The sequence below is a fragment of the Symphodus melops genome (genome assembly GCF_947650265.1).
Source record: "Symphodus melops genome assembly, chromosome: 17".
In the NCBI taxonomy this organism is placed as follows: domain Eukaryota; kingdom Metazoa; phylum Chordata; class Actinopteri; order Labriformes; family Labridae; genus Symphodus; species Symphodus melops.
Window position 1 is genome coordinate 2879204 of NC_136707.1, and position 17442 is coordinate 2896645.

At 44.6% G+C, this 17442-nt stretch overlaps 1 protein-coding gene across 1 annotated transcript; it reads right to left on the reverse strand.

The window, feature by feature from the left end:
- Nucleotides 1-926: 926 nt before the first annotated feature.
- On the reverse strand, nt 927-17129 carry fbxl19 (F-box and leucine rich repeat protein 19). The gene is made up of 11 exons (XM_079365716.1): nt 16428-17129; nt 14422-14622; nt 11835-11978; nt 11370-11456; nt 11050-11235; nt 10876-10908; nt 9393-10666; nt 9082-9245; nt 8579-8740; nt 8175-8396; nt 927-7091 (listed from the first exon to the last, which is right to left on the reverse strand). The coding sequence occupies exons 2-11, from the start codon at nt 14605-14607 to the stop codon at nt 6832-6834; spliced, it is 2718 nt and encodes a 905-aa protein (XP_079221842.1). The 5' UTR covers nt 14608-14622; nt 16428-17129; the 3' UTR covers nt 927-6831.
- Between the last annotated feature and the right edge of the window lie 313 nt (nt 17130-17442).

Consider the following 17442-nt stretch of genomic DNA (forward strand, 5'->3'; position numbering starts at 1 on the left):
TGACAGTCAAGTGTACGAGGCACACCTGAACGCCCCATTACACTCCTTTCTGAGCTCCCGGTCTGGGCCCATATGCACCTCTGTGGTTTACCTGCCTCTGGTACCTGTTTGACAAAACATGTTATGTCTGTTACATTCTGCAAGTTAAGTGAAACTCTTAAATATCTCTTTCCAAAGAAAAAAGTCAAGACAGGAAGGATGTTCTACTTTGTTGCCATTACAATGAGCTGATTGTTATTGATGCATTATTCATCCCTCTTCATGAAAAATACAAAGCTGTCTAGTTTAAACAATTGTTTTTCATTTTTATTTCTCTGCTATATATTATTGGGTTCCATGTTTACCAGCTGAAATCTTAAAGTGATAAACAAACTGATGAATCTATAAGTCACACATTTTCAAACTAAACTATCCAACATAAGGAGTAGGTTGAGCTTTGAGATTTTTACGTTATTTAATAAAGAGTATATGGTAAATAAACTTCACCATATAAAGCGCTTTTGTTGTCTTCTGACAACTCAAAGTGATTTTTTACATCACGTCACACCTACACAAGGCTATGTAGTGAGACCAGACGATGCTGAGCAAGCAGCGGGAGCAACTTGAGGCCAAGTGTCTTACTTAAGTGCACACCGGACATGGTGTAAGAGCTGGGGATCAAACCTTTGACCTTCCAATTGAGAGACGACTCAACGAAACTAAGCCACAATTAAACAAAGATGTTAAGGAAGAACACTTAACATTTTTAGTGTTTTGAATTTCATTTGAAATACCAAGAAAACGTCAAATATCCTGGCTGTGTCAATTCTTCTTTGGCATATGTCTCCACTAAACAGTTTTTTCTATCAACTATCAATCTAAAGGTCCCAGATTTTGTGTATGATATGTGTGGGAGTTACAGTATATAGTAAGGAACAAACAGGACGTAAAAACAAACCCATTGCTTCTTTATTAGTTAGTCATTTTACAGTAGTCACTCATATGTAGCTGCCTTGAGTTGGTCTTTTTGTGTCTTTCACTTTTTGTTCCAACTTCTTCCTCATTTTTTTTCACCAACACAATGGAAGAGTCATGGACAAAGTATATAAAAAAAAAATAACAAAAAGCAAACAAAGAAAAAAACAGCGGGATAAAATGCCCCTTTTCACAACAAAAACTACATTTGGCAAAAGATGAGGATGAAAAATATGACAATCCAGTGCATTTTTAAAAAAACATCCATAAAGACGAAAGATTTTACTAAGATCGAGAAGAAAGGTGAGATATGTCTGGGCGTCTGATTGGATAAGAGCTTTTAGAAGTAGGAATAATTGCCCAATCAGGTTTGATCTCCCCACTTGTTGCTAGGCCAAGTTTGAAGCTGCGATATGCATCATTAACAAAACAGCAAGGTGTCTATTCCCACGTCAAAGTCACAGTAAAAAAAAAACAAGTAAATCAAAATCGAATACAAAAAATTAAATTAAAAAAAAAAAAAAAAAAGACCCATTCAGACTGAAAACTGAAACTCATATCTGGTGTGTTTATGGCACAACAAGGCGTATGACATGGCAATTTAATATCTTACTTGTAATATTTTTATTTCTGGACTTGAGCCGGTCCAAAACCTCCGACAGCTCACAGGAACCACAGGTTAATGTAGTGCTCTTCATTGTTGCATTACCTCTACCGCACTGCAACAAACCTTGCAATACACCACGTCAAACAAAACAGAAAATATGAAGTGTTTGATGGAAGAATGCAGAGAAAAGCAGCTGGGATGTGAACAGTTTGTTATGCTATGCTCCTACTGTGCCATTATTATCAATTATTACCAACAAACTGATACAAATTCAAACTTAATTGTTCTTTTCCTAATGCTCTTTTTGGTAACTTAAAACCGACAAACTTCCCCCCTGGAGCGTTTTCAATGTACATTATTTCATTACGTTCATTTATAAAAAAAATAAAATAAAAAATTGGAGGGCAATGTAACTTGATTTTAACATCGTATTAACTGGAAAGAGCAAACTAAGATGGAGCCAGGTAATGTTTGCTTTGAGCTCATGTTAGCTTAGCTTTCCTCCGTAACTTTGTTACAACTACTTTTGGCGTGAGGTCACCAACTATCAAAGAAGTTAGCGTATTATAAGTTATTCCCCAAAAGATGAGGACTGAAGGTCAGGGAACTTACGGCTTTTATTTTATTTTAAATACTTGCATTACAGCACTTGATTTCCTCATGAGCTAAACTTAAACTAACTTATTTCCCTTAGTTTGCCGGACTGATTAGCCAACATGGTAAACAATAACCAACCACTACCGCTACAGAAGCAAGATTAAAGCTAGTTAGCGCTTGTTTCATGAGCGTACTTATTGGTTAGTAAGTTAGCTAATTTAAATTAAAGCACTAAAACATCTGCTTTGATTTGAAACCAAACATTTGTTTTAGTTATGAGCTATTGTTAGCGTTACTTGTTCCTATGGCTTAGAATGGTTCTTTTTCCCACAATATAATTTCAATGTTCTTGCTTAATTTTGTCTGATGTACCGTTTTCAAATTTGGCTAAACATTCACTGCTTTAGTAGCAGGTAAACACTAGCTAGCTAGCGAGTCATTATCTTGCTAACAGGCTAAAATGATAGCTCATTCCCAAAATTAGCATGAGTTTATAATCTTATTTAGCTTTCTAGCTAACGTTAGCTAACCAGTCACTAAGTCTATTTCCTGCTTGTTCTCCCAGCACGATTAAAAAAAAAGTTTTATTTGATGTCTTAGTTCTTCAGTTTTCCTCCTATCACAGTGCAGCAGAGGTAATGCAACAGTTACCGCCAGAACGCTTGAACCTGACCAGCAAGCTTACATGCATCACGCTAACCAGCAGTACAAGTCGACCCTGACAGCTAATATTCAGTATTTTTTCGCTGTTCTAACTGCGGTCCATGATTTGTTTGGCTGTTTGATTTGTCATATACATCTGAAAAACAACAAAATGAAATATGTAAATAACATTTCTTCCCTAGCCACCCCCGTCACCCCACCTCCCACCCCCACCCCTCAGTGCCACTGCCTCACACGATGAGACAGCCAGTTCACACAAATAGAAAACAAACAGCAGACAGTCACAGCGGTGTATGCTGATAAGAACATCTGGGCATCATTTATGAAACATCTGACCCAACATAGTTTTCCTCGACCACCAAAATTTGGCAGCTTGCATTGTTTTCTTCAGCACATCAAAAGCCAAAACCTCGAAGTAAGAAAGAAACGAAAATGAAATTCAAAATGGTTCTTGATTTTTCATAAGTGAGGCCCCTGAGAAAACTACAGAAGCCTAGTTAGGCCAAAAACAAAACCCCCAGCAAATGTAAGGAATAATACATCATAAATACTCATGGAATATGTCACTTCAAGAAAATGATATGTGCTTTTGATCTTGACTTTCTGTTGCTTTTTTGAAGATCTTGACTTAAAAACTTGAATAAAAAAAAAAAAAGTCAGTTGTTAGATTTGTGTGATCAGAATAACGAAAAATTAAAGTTTATGGCAATTGTGTCAAGATAATGGCACAGTGGTTTCAGATCCGGAGTTAAGACAGGATTACAATCTCGGGATATGGGGTAAAAAGAAAAATCAAGATTATCAAGAAAATTAAGGCCAAGGAAGATTTTAAACATGTGATATGATAGGCAGAGATCACTGGATAGAAAAGAAAGTCAAGATCTTAAGTAAAGTCAAGGGGTCTGATAGGAGTTTCGATTATATAGAATTTGGAAAAAATATAAAAGAACTCCTCCAACTTTATGATATAGATCAACAATTTGATTTTTGAAGATAGGTCGAGATACTTAAAATCAAGATTGCGAGACAACAAATCAAGATCTAAAGCTAAATCAAGACTGTAAAGAGAATCAAATTAAACCAAGATCAGACAAAACAAGTCAACAAGCCAGTGATCCTTCCTTATAATCTTGATTAAGTAGCTCATAATCTTGACATACCATGAGTATTATTATGTTCTCAACCTCCCAGTGTTTGCTTTCTGGCAGAAATGGGCTTTTGTAGTAAAACAAAACAAAACAAAACGTTATTTGATAATGCAGCAAACACAGGTAGCAATGTTCATCATGTAGAAAAGAAAACAAATGTAGGTGGATTGTTGCATACAAAAAGGAGTGTGAGGATTAAAAAAAAAACAACCTTCTCTTCACTTTTGCAGGAATGTTTGGGCTGATGGGAGTGCTGCTGTGGATTTCAAATAAATTAAAACCTGATTCAAAGCAAAGGGGGGGGGGGGGGGGGGAGAAAACTCCTGAGAAAAAAGACGATCGATCACTTCCCAGAGGTGACGGACACACAAGGGGAAACGCAGCAGGTAGGAAACACAAAGAGGGAAGATGAATGATTGAGGCGAGAGTTGAAGACACTGAGGCTCAGTTTCAAACACACCCGGCGCTGTCGGTTTGATCACACACACACACAAACAGGAAACAGGAAGGAAAACACCTTTAACCAAACCCACACCTGAACACCCTTCACCTCCAGGGATGATGAAGACGAGTGGCGTCTTCAAGCAATACTGTAACACTGACCTCAACAAGTGACAGGCGGAGCGCATTTACACCATCAGTCTGACATTTTTCTCGAAGGTTAGCCTAGCTTAGCACAACAAAACTGGAAGTAGGGGGGGGGCTGTTACCATTGTTTTGTCACAAGGATAAAACATTCCTCTCTAACCATCTCCAACTGTTCGATTGAAGCGGTTCCATGATGTGAGTTATTATTGCTGGCTAAAGTAGAGAATATACGCCTTCCCAAACACTTCAGAACACCAAAAGCTATTACATGTAGGTTCATAAAATCCCCCAAAGTCTCACAGCATTCCCCCTCTCTCTCAACCAGCAGTGTCTGGATTAACTTTCCTGCTGCTTCCAGTCACTTCAGGCCGTCCTGCGCCCAGTTTAACGACCCGTTTGCTCGGTTCAGAATCAGGATTTCTTTGAATGACACTATCGGCGTTCTGGTTGAGCTGCAGCTGCACCTGTGGATGCCGTCTCTGCAGAGTGGCCGCCAGAATCCGGTTTACTGGAGCACTATGAGCTCCAAAAGTAAACAGATTTTTTACAGTGTTTTAATCTCATCTGACAGGTAGAAAGGATACGTAAAGAACTCCATCACGATGCAGATTTGTAGGAAGAGATTCATTCACGCGCTGTCAGGTCTGTTTGCAAGATGACAAGCAATAACTTCAAAATGCATGATTTTTTTTTTTTTTTGGAATGGAGTTTGGTTTACCATTTAGGAAGCAAAGCTCGGACCGTCAGGAGAAATTATCCTCCGATTTATATGCTCCCAGTTTGCATTTTTGATTTGATTTTTTTTATTCTAGGCCACAGTAAAAATCCACTTTGCTTTAAGTCTGAACAGATTTAAGATTGGTGATTCTGAAATGTTTTGATGAAAATAAATACTCTGTCCAAGGGAATGGGATAGTCCGACTCTTTTACTGTTGGTGTAAGGAGGACGACTGTGTTGGGGGGGGGGGGGATTTCCTATTTTCTGCATCAACCTGGTGAGGTGGTCTCAAACACAGAGAGTGGATCTGACTTGAATTGTCTTTGCATATATTACCCTGCACCGACCTCCTGTTCACACCCACTATGATACACTGCAGAGTCGAAGCTTACTGGTTTAGTTCACACTGGTTTCATACAATCACTACAAACACTGATCCTGCAGCCCAGTCTCTGATTAGATGTCGGATACATTCATTGAGCTCGCTGTGACAGCAGCGTCCATGCTGAGGAACAAACATGAGTACGGCTTCTTCCAGAGAAGAAGAAAATACAACAAGAGTGAACTCGGGCAAAAGTGACTATCTTACTTTCTCACAATACTTTGGATCTATAAACTTTAATATTTATGTTATTTAACACTGTCCAGGCTGCAATGATGGTTCAAAAAAAAGGTTTTTTCAAAATGATTTCTTGTTTAAGACGTTTTTGACGCAAAAAGAAAAAACAAAACAAAAAGAGGAACTTTTTCTTTTCCAACACCACAGTGAAGTGAGTGCTTCCTGTTTGATGATCGGACAAAATAAAACCCCCAAAGACGTGCCATTAGGCTAAAGAAGATTTTTCACAATTTAAGCTCAAACTGATCTATCCTCCATATGCAGCGCCATCTTTGATCTGCCTTTCTCCATCTTTTACAACATTGTTACGGACACTTTCCCCCCACATAGTCTGCATCTGAATTGAAAAACACGCAGGTCAAACATCTCCCAAAAAACAAACCTAAGCGTCTCACTTCCTGTTTGGACGGGCAGGAGGAGTCTGAGGGGCAACGTCATTTTTCAAACAATGTTCAACTAAACCTGGACAACACTGACTTCCATTTTTCCTCAGCTCTGCAGCTACTTTGGAGCAGGTGGATGCCTGGCATGATGATTGGTTGTAGGGTGGAAGGACGGAAGGAAGGTAGGTAGGATAGAAGGAAAGGAGGGAACAAAGGAGTGTTGGTGGGAGGTGATGTCCCAAAGGTTAAGGGTAATTTACAGTAAACTACAGGTATATACACACACCCAAAAATGTACAGAGAACAAATATGTACATGCTCAGGGTTTCTATTTTTAACTATCACCGACAACTTTCCCGAAATATGTTTCTCCACCTCCTCGTCATCTTCTTCTTCTCGCCAACAACACTTTCCCAACATCAGGAGAAATGTTGCACAGGTCCCTCCTCCTCATCCTCTTCTTCTACTTCCTCACCCGTCTGTAGTGTAATGAGGAAGGAAGCGGGGCTCGCGGGCCGTCTGGACCTTAGTGTCACAGGACATAAAGGAGGACTCTAGCTGTTCTTTAGCAGCGTTCTGTCTTCGGGAGGACAGGAGGAGGAGGTGGCAGCAGACGTGGAGCAGGATGAAGCAGCGACTGTCGTTGTGGCAGAGGAGGTTGAGGATGAGGTGGAGCTGGAGGAGGTGTGGGAAGGGAAGGAGAGCAGCTGTCCGGTCTCAGAGGAGAGGAGGGAGCAGGAGCGCAGGTCCACCGTCTGCAGGGAGGTGCAGCGACGCAGCAACGGGACGCACTGCTCCGTCACCTTCACACAACCTGAAAAACACACACAAACAACTGCTCAGCAGGACTACGATGCAGACAGGGAACAACGACGGATACAGAGTAGAAGGTAGACAGGAAAAAAGCACAACTGAGCATGGAAAGATCCAGAAGAAACTGTTTGTCCATCAGGTGCCACAGACACGGGCTCCAGTCCTCGCCGTACTGCTACGTTTGAGTACTTTCATTATCTTCAACATCACTTTGTAAAAGCCTTCTCCTTCCATAAACTCAAAGGGAGCATATCTACAGTCACCACTCATCATTAGCAGGCTCATCTTGTCCTCTCTGCTTTCATCACAACGACGTGCGCTAACAGGGCAAGCAAATGATGTGATGAGAGACTGCGTGTGGTCCGTCTTCTCTCGTTTCTCATTGTGCCTCAAGAGCATGTGAACTGATGTTTCTTTGATATGCAAGTTTAAACACCACACATCACGCACTGCGCTTTACTGTCGTGAACTTCCAGACGTCACTCTTCCTGGTCACAGCTAACACGACGCATGAAGCGCGAACCGAGTTCAACGACTGCAGCCGAGAACACCACATTCGAAATCCTCCAATAATCGCACCCCCCCCCCCCCTGTTTGATGGATGTCAACCCCCCCGGTACCTTTTCAACACACAAAAAAGCTCACATGCAGCTAGGAAAGAAAAAACACAGACTAAGACCAATCTTCAATCCCACTTCTTTGGTTTAGCTTTGCATCTTTGGTGCCAGTTAAATAAACTAAGAGCAGGACAGCTTATCAAAGTCGCTTTGCGCCTCCTACAGAAATGAAAACAGGGAAGTGAAACCCCCCCCCAAAAAATGCAACCTGAACTAAAACCAACAACTCCAACAGATTTCTCCGTCAAGAAATCAGACGAGAAAAGACTGGAAACTACAAGCCTGACAGGTAACCAAACTACAACAGGAAACAGACAAGAAACTACAACTCAAAGAATAAACTACAAACAAGAACAGAAAGTCTTGAAATTCAATCAGATATGAATCCAAGGAGTCAAAATCAATCACAGCCCCAACAGCAAACTAGCACACACAGAAAACTAGCACACACAGAGTCAATCATTTACCAGCCAGGTTGATGTGGGTGAGGCTCTCTCTCAGGGGGGAGATGGGGGAGCTGAGGGTGTGCACTGTCTGGTCGGTGACGTTCGCACAGTGACTCAGGTCTAACCGGGTCAGGTGAGGAACGTAACGCACCAACAGGCGGGACGACGCATCTGACAGGTCCAAGCCAGCCAATCGCAGCTCCGTCATGTTCTGGAAACGCCCCACTCTGGTTTCCCCGTGAGCTGGTCGACAAGAGAAAACAAAAACACAACAGGAGTTTGTTACAAATTGAATTTCACGAAAGATTTTTGTTCAACAACAAAACTTTTAAAAAAATTGTTTAAATATTGTCTCCACTGTTTTGATCCCTTTTGAATTGTGACCATAAACGGATCCCCCTGTGTTTGTCTGTCGTGTGTCTCACCTGTCCTGGTGTCAGGTGGGGGGGCCAGGAGCTCCCTCAGGTGTGAATCTTTGAGGTCCTCCACTCTGCTGAGGTCCAGCAGCTTCAGACAGGGACAGATGGCCTGACACAGAGCAGAGACTGCCGGCCACGGACAACCAGACACGTTCAACTCCAGGAGACCTGAACGGGACGGACGGGTCAAGTCAGACTTATGGGTCAGAGCCCCACGAGGGCGACACTGATTTACACCCCCAGGTTTGACAAACGAGTAACAATTACAGCATGATGACTTTACAAATATCTGTGACATCTATTCTGCTGCTTTAACATTCGAGCAGGTGTGTGGACGCCGTTCGACTGAGGCTCTCTGAAACGAATCGTTTGTTTCCATGTCAACCCGTAAAGACGGACAAGGTTAATTAAATGTCTCGTTTCATTTGTTTACATTTGAAAAAGCTCAATAAAAGAGCCCGCTTTAGATAAGGGACACACAACAGGTAAACAGGAAGTGATGTCAGTACCTTGTAAGCGGTTGATGAGCCACATTAACTGTTTCTTGGAGATGTTGGTGTAACCCAGGTTCAGGGAGACGGGCTGCCGGCGGATGATTCCACTCAGCATGGGGGGCGTGATGGAGCGCTGCCGGCTCAGGTCGATCTGAGTCCATAGACGTTTGTCACAGCACCTTAACAACACACACACACACACACACACACACACTTAGCTGATCAAATACAAACAACGAGCCAAATGCGTCTGAAAATTTTAACCCTCAAAATGTCAGCTGCAACGTCCCAGGGTGATGATGTCACAGTGCCTAAATGCGACTCACCAGCGACTCCAGGTGCGGCACACCCTCATGCAGACGCACAGCTCTCTCTGGCTCAGATGCGTGAACACTCTGAGCCACACGTCGCGCGTCATGATGTGGGAGGAGCCTGAGTCCAGCGGCAGGCAGCTGGGCTCGGGGCAGGCGGGAGGCGGACGCACCAAGTGTCTCTCCATCTGAATGGGCCGGGGGGGCGAGGGAACTGCCGGCGGGCTGCGCTTCATCATCTGAGAGCGAGGGGCGAGGCGGGAAGGCTGCGAGCAGGGAGACGCCGCCATTGCTGACATCATCAGGCCGCCTCCCCCCGGACCTCCCCCTCCCCCGTTCGAGGTGGGGATGGAGGAGGACGAGGTGATGCTGTTTCTGGACGTCTGGTTCTTACTGTTGCTACGGATCTTGTTGCCGCGGCTCCCGCTGCCTTTGGTCCCTCCCCCTCCGCCCCCACTGTGTCTGTGATTAGTCAGAACGCCACTGGCATTCTCTTTCTCCCCTCCCTCCCGCCCTCCTCCCGTACCACCTCGTGTCCGTCCATTGCGGGCCTCCTGGCCGTTGCTGCGCTGTTTCCCAGTGAAGCCATCATGTTGAGAGGACGGAGGCATCTGATTGGAGGAAAGGGGCGAGGGCGGGGGGAGGGAGGCGGAGTTTTTCCTGGTCCTTTCAGAGGTGGTTGTGTCCTCCTCCTCCAAGTCCAGAAGTGCTCCTTTACGTCCTCTCGAGGGCAACCCCACATCCCCTCCTCCGCCTCTCCTCCGAGCCTTCTCCCCTCCAAGCTCCTCCTCCTTCACCTCCTCCTCGCCCCTCGCTGCCTCGCTCTCCGACTCCTCGCTGGCGCTGAAGCCCAGCTCGGCCAAACGTCGCTCCCTCTCCCTCTCTCGCTCCCTCTCGCTGCGACTCCTCTCTCTCTCCGCCCGACCTCCGCTGCTGTTGCCATAGACGACGGGAGGAGGCGGGGCCGGGGAGGAAGAGGAAGGTGAGGAGCCTCCTCCCGCCTGGTCCCCCCTCATTGAGTCATCAGAATCCGACTCAGAGTCCGACTCGGAGCTGGAGGACGAGGACGAGGAGGACTCAGGCCGACGCTCCAGCATACACATCCTCTTAAAGCGCTCCAGTTTCTCTCTGTGGTGAGAGCGCTGGTCGGCACTGGATGTCCCCCCAGCACCTCCTCCTCCTCCTCCCCCAGGCTGAGAGGACGTGTTGGAGGAGCCCTGTAGTCCTCCTGCACCTCCTCCAGCTGAGGAGGTGGGGCCATTGGACTCCACCGCCTCCTGTTTGGGTTTCTGATGGAGAGAAGAAGAGGTGTCAACATGGATCTGGATCAAACTTGTCCTGTTGCTTCAGATCAGTACGCTCAGGTACCGCAAAAGAAGAAAGTAAAACACTCGGGTTCTTTAACAAGTTTCAATTTGTTTTGAACTTTTGATAGAAGAAAGTGAAAGAAACTAAAAAGGGCTTCAGTTTGTTTCAGGACAAAAAACCGCAAACGTACCTTTTTGAGGCGTTTCTCGTGGGCACCCTTTATCTGATCAGAGAGAGAGCGAGCGAGCGAGCGAGCGAGAGAGAGAGAGAGAGAGAGAGAGAGAGAGAGAGAGAAAGAGAGAGTCAGTCAGAGCTGTGAACAGGCTGAACAGTGAAGCAGCGCCTCCTCTGAGCTCCTCCTCACCTTCTTCTTGGGCCCGCTGTCAGGAGGCAGCTCCTTGTCCTTCTTCCTCTTGTGCCCGCCGTCCATCCTCCCCCCCTCCTCCAGGGAGGGAGGGGCTTTCTTTTTAGGGGGAGGGTCGTCTGTGAGTTTCCAGCGGCCTACCTCTCCGTTATCCAGCCTGCGTTTCCCTGAGCCGTCCGCCTGGTCCTGAACAGAGACAAGGACTGTTACATGTCTGCGTTCACACACGAGGAAATAAACCGCTGCAGGGAGAACGTCCCAACCTGTGGAATATCTGACATAAAGCCGCCCTGTGGTCCTGATTACCGGTCATGTCTTACCTTACTGGTTTTGCCCTCCTTGTGGCACTTGGGACATTCCCAGCAGTTAGGAATCTCGTCGTTGATGATTCCTTCTGCTTTACCCATCTGAGGAGACAAAGACACGGGTCGGGTCACAAAGACCGAGGCGAACATTTGCAGGAATAAGACTTTGTCCACAATGAGTTCACCATTGTGTTAATGTGGCTTTTATTTTGAAGGTCCTGAGTCCGATCAGACCTCAATGATGATGAAAACAAAGTATAAACATCTCTTAATTCCCTCCATGTTGGATCTGCATTTGTCTTTATTACTCTCTTTGCTGCTGCAGTGACCCAATTTATTCCAAACGTCATTAAAGTTTCATCTCAGAGAAAAGAAGTGAGAGTAGAATCCGCAGGCGACGCAGGTAAAGAGACGGCGAGCGGTCGGAAGCGCCGAGGTCGTGTCAGGTCGCAGATCAAAGATGGAAACGTCGACACTGACCTTCAGGCAGCTCGGGTGGATGATCTCGTTGCAGATGGTGCACTCCATCAGAGAGAGGCTGAACTTCTCATCCTCAGAGTCCACCGTGTCCTCCTTCCCCGCCTCGCCGCACGCAAAGCAGACCGCTGTGTGAGGCAGCACCGGCTGTACAGAGAGAGAGAGAGAGAGAGAGAGAGAGAGAGAGAGAGAGAGACAAAAACACAAACAGAGAGAGAGACAGGTGAGTCAGTCAGATAGAGAGAAAGAGATGGATAGATATTTGATCTCTGACTGAGGCGTGTGGACATTTACAGAAATCTAGCAGACAGAGTTTACAGTGTTGATGGAAGCTGTGTGGCTCAGTGGGGAGAGTGGGGAGCTGATGTCAACATCAATTTATTGTCTAAATATAAAATGTGGATGTAGAGAGAACCCTAAATCCACTCATTGCAGATTTACAGCAGCAGTGCATGACTGTTAACTTGCAGATCATCATTTTCAGGCATATGATAAGATTTGACTCCACACTGATGTTTCAGTGAGCTTCGGTTGTATGTTTGTATGATTGTATGTACGGTTGTATACGGAGGAGAAGTTGACGTGGAGAACAGAAAAGGGGGAACACATTGGCCACAATGTCCTCTTGGATCCCCTCACCCTTTTTTTTCCAACACAAAAACTGCCAATCCATCCCCATATTCATCATCACCAAAACCTGCCGCCTACGTATCCCAAAATGCATCTGTTCAACCAGCTGTTGAGTGGGTGTTTTGGGGTGTGTTATGCTAGTAGTAGCTGCTTAAGAACAAAACAGATGTAAAACCCTGCAGGAAGCGTTTCTGCTCCGTCTCACTACACCAAGTCAGAGACCACCAGAGGGCGTCACTCCTTCACCTCCCCCTCCTCGCTCCCCACCTGCTCAGGGAACAATTAGAGGAGCATCCATACCCTCAACTACCATCTCCTCCTCCTCCTTCAGGGGGATTATATTTAACACCATCACCACCTCTTCCTTTCTTTGCTCCACCAAGAAAAACCCCACAAACAATAAATAATACTAAAAACACAACAACAAACGAGCAGCAAAAAGAACATGACCGCTGCTCCACTGGCTCAGTGTGAGAGTGCGTCTGTGTGTGTGTGCGTGTTAAAGCATCTCTTTGAAACCATGGCGATGGATCAAAGCCAACTCCCTCTCACTCACAGCACCAGTAACCATCTCTGGTTGCCATGGAAACCCAGCATCCTCTCCTGCTGGGCTCCATCTTCCTGCTGATGCTATTTGAAGAATCGACACACACACACACACACACACACACACACACACACACACACACAGTCACTCACTCACTCACACACACACACACACTCACAGACGAACAAAAAGATCCCACCTTCAGCGTTTGAAGATTACATTTCTGACTGTGTTGGTGAAACATCTGTAGGTGTATCGCAGGATTACGTCGACATCTGAGCTGTGTGTGTGTGTGTGCGTGTGTGTATGCACATGTCGTTTTTTGAAAGAAGGAATGAAGCCATTATGTGTTTTGTGTGTTTCAATTGTAAATTCTTGCACCTCTGTGAGGACCGCTCTGACACTCCGTCTGTGATCTTTGAATGAATGTGAAGAGAAACTTAAAGGATTTACAATCTGCTGGAGTGGACGGACACCAACCTGATCAATGACCAATATTAACAACAGACACACACTTTACGTTCTTCACTGATCTCCATCCACGATGTTTGCTCTGACTCAAACTTTGAAGTGATGCGTCTCTGTGCAGTCTTACATAAGATAATGTTCGGCTCGTTAAACAGCCGTAACTCAAGCAGACATATTACGTCCAACGCTGGACGACCTGAGGGCATGAACACTGATATATTTACACACTCACAGAGGAAGTGAATTTTAACACAACATCAAAACACCAGCAAACAATTACAGCGGTCAGTAGAACACGCTCGCAGAAACATACGTTACTTTTATAGGAAGGAAGTAAATTAAATCCAACTTTATCAATAACAAGGATTGACTCATTTGAATTCAAAACTTTCGCTGTCAGTGATCAGATTACATTTGATATGAAATCAGCTAAAGGTAAGTGTGTCATTCTGGAAAAGCAAGCCAAGCACCACCTCCCTTTAGGGCTCCTTCAAACGCCACGCCCCCCTACACACACCTGCTCCATAACAGAGCGGAGAGAGAGAGAGAGAGAGAACCTAAACACACTGCTTTTAACTATGTTACCTCACGTTTGAATCAGCGTTGAAAACAGAGCGACATCACAGTCAACGTAAAAACAACAAACATGCCAACAGAAAGAAAGCGACCACGGCGCCACTTTCTCGTCGCGGCCTTCTCCGCTTCTCTTCCCTTTTATTAATTATCTCAAATAATCGACGGTGAATGAAACATCGACCCTGCCTCTAAAGATGATGATAAAGAAACTGATGCTCTTTGCAAACTAGGTGAACATAAAGTTTAACTCATGTATTAACATTTTAGTGTGTTACTGCATGTGTGTGTGTTACTGCATGTGTGTGTGTGTGTGTGTGTGTGTGTGTGTGTGTGTGTGTGTGTGTGTGTGTGTGTGTGTGTGTGTCTCACCGCTGTGCACTGTCTCAAGAGGCAGGACTGCTTCATCCGGCCGGGCCCTCCAAACTTCTTCATGTCCTTACAGAAGTGACACTCTCCACACTCCGTCCTCGTGCAGGCCTGGCAGCGCCGGCACCTTGTCCGCCTGCGCCGCGCGCCCCCGCCGGCCCCCCCGCCCAGCGCCTTACTGCCCGACATCCCCAAACAAGTCAGCTGCGGACACGGAGGGAGAAACACATTCATTGTTAAATTACAGGGGTTTTTTTTGGTCACTTTAAGCCTCCGAGTAAATAAATAAAGCTCCAACTGTGGAACACATACGGTCGTTTACTCTTGAACAGAACGGACAAAAACAGAAAGTCTCCACAACTCAAAGAAGAAGAAAAAAAGGACAGAGATTTTGGTGTTAAATGGACGAAGGCTTGACCTCCCGCTTAATGGGAGAAGCAGCAGGTTTGATAGTCGGACTGTGTCGTGAGCTCTAATACGCTGTTTTATGGCAGATTAAACGCCATGAATGTAAACCCAGTGAGGCTCAGTGTATGTAATTAAAAAATAAATAAATACAAACATCTGGATTTTTTTTATTTTACAAGCACCTGAATCTTAACAGCAGGGATGTAACAGTTCACTAAACACACGATTTATTTTACAACATTAGACGGTTGCTAAATTATGACTGAATACGATTATTTTGCCCACACTGTGCTGTCGATTAAACGCTGCATCACATTGGCTGTGGTATTTGTGTAGTTCCCCGACTTCTTTCAATATTCACACAGTTTTTGTCTGTAATCTTCTCACCTCTTTCACTTTCTGTCTTGGAGACGCCAAAACGCTTCCACACCTCTGATTCAAAATACAATGGTGCGTCCTTAGTTTCTAAATCTTGCTCTGCAGCTGGTGATGCTTCATTGTGATGAATTTTTCAGAGTACCGATGTGAATCCTGACACCTTTGAATCGATTAATCTTTACATCCCTAAACGCTCTTCTGCAGTGTTTACTATCAACGCAGGAAAAACACTTTCATTGAATCTACTCTCTTGACTGAGATCAATCATCACTCCAATATTAAATTCACTCAAATCAGAAACACAATTTTGATTTAAAAATCTCAGAACCTGACAGTTAAACTTACATGCGTCAGTCCACATCTCACTGATATACAGTTTTAAAACCCCTCATTATGTAAAAGTTACTTGAATAATTAGTTTTAGAAAAAGATGCTGATCATTTTTCTGACTTTTGTACCTGCTGCTGTTTTCTTCTACAGTGTATATAAATGCTTATTTTATGTCTTCTCATTAATTCACGTTATTGTGTGCATTATTTGTTCATTAAGACAGAAGGGGGAGGAAACAGCCTCCTGTTTGATCAGTCTCTATAGAAAGCTCTGAGGATTGTGTAATCAATCACTAATGTGTGAAAATCCACTGCCTGTCATTCAGCTCATGCATGTTGTGTTAACTTTTCTCTGTGACAGACTGATAACATTAGCATCAGATTGAACGCTAACACGAACAGGCAGCCAAGAATAATGAAGATGCGCATCTGGCTTCACTTGAGAGAGAGAGAGAGAGAGAGAGAAATAGAGAGAGAGAAATAGAGAGAGAGAGAGAGAGAGAGAGAAATAGAGAGAGAGAGAGAGAGGCTAAATGCTAACAACTAGCGCCTCACATTAACCTACATTTCAACAATACAAAACAAGCACAATCATCTCTATTGCAACAAATTGGTTTAAGTTCGAGTCCCGGATAAATGCTGCTGTTGTTAATTTAAGGAGCACACGTGTGAAACGCTGCACATTAACCCTCCCCATCCCCCCGAAATCTGATGATATTGTTGCGCTTGCTAACACGTTAGCACGCTAGCTGTTGTGCCTCCGCAGCCTGCAGTAATGCTTCCTCTTTCATTATCCCTCTGCTTTAAAAAAAAAAAAAAAAGGCCACATGTAGGGTTTATTAACCACGGCTATAACAAAAATATATAGAGAGAAATAAATGAGCAGGTAGTCACCTTTTCGTATCAGGTCGCATACTCCCTGGTGGTCGCTCATTAGAAATAATATAGCCAACAGTTAGCCCACGTTAGCTTGGAGCTAGCGCAGTTAGCTAGCCGTCCGCTTCCTTGTTTCTTTCTCCGCCAGGCTGCTGCGAGCTCCGGGCAGCTTCACGGGCGTCCCATCGTGTTAGCTCACGGGGGGTTTCCAGCTAGCTCCCGGGGGGCTAGGCTAGCTTCACGGACCCCACTTGTGGGTCTAAATGTCTCGATTACCAAAAAAAAACCTGATCGATATCGATTAAATGAAGGGCGCAGTGCTACTGACTGAGTCGTGCCCATTCACTCCCCCCTCTCTCTCTCTCCCTCTCTCTCTCTCTCCCTGTGTGAGTGCGCCTCTCTCTCCCCCTTTCGCACCGCACGTTACAACGTGTTCTCCTCTTCAAAACACCGAAAACGGCTCATTTTAACTGAAGCGCAGTATTTACTTATTTTTTCACAATTCGGTGATAACCCTCCGCGAGAAGTAGATCCTGTTGCTCACAAACAATAAAATGCTTTTGTTATTTATTATTAAAGAACAGCGCGCGGCTATTGTTCTCCGTTTCTATTGTGTGGCGCGTGGCTGCTGTGTTGTGCGTGATTTGGTTGAGTGTTGTCACTCAGGTGACACGTTAAACCACCTGCATTGATTACGTCACACAGGTGACTTCATAGACCGCTCCGCTCGTTTACCTCGGAGGGAGAGAAGGGAGAGTAGAGAGAGAGGGAACTAAATTAAATAAATAAATAAATTTGTGCCCATTAAATGGGCAGTCATATTATGCGCGCCCCGCCTCTGCGTGATGACGTCACAAAACGTAAAGAAATGCTCCTGGAACTTGTAGTTCTCACTTTGTTGTTGAACGTCAACTTTTGTTTGGAGATTCCCTTTTTTCCAGAATAAGAAAAAAAGTTCACTTAAAAACAACTTACAATAATGTGTGTCTCCACTCTCTAAATCACAAAGATTACATGCATTCATTTAAATGCC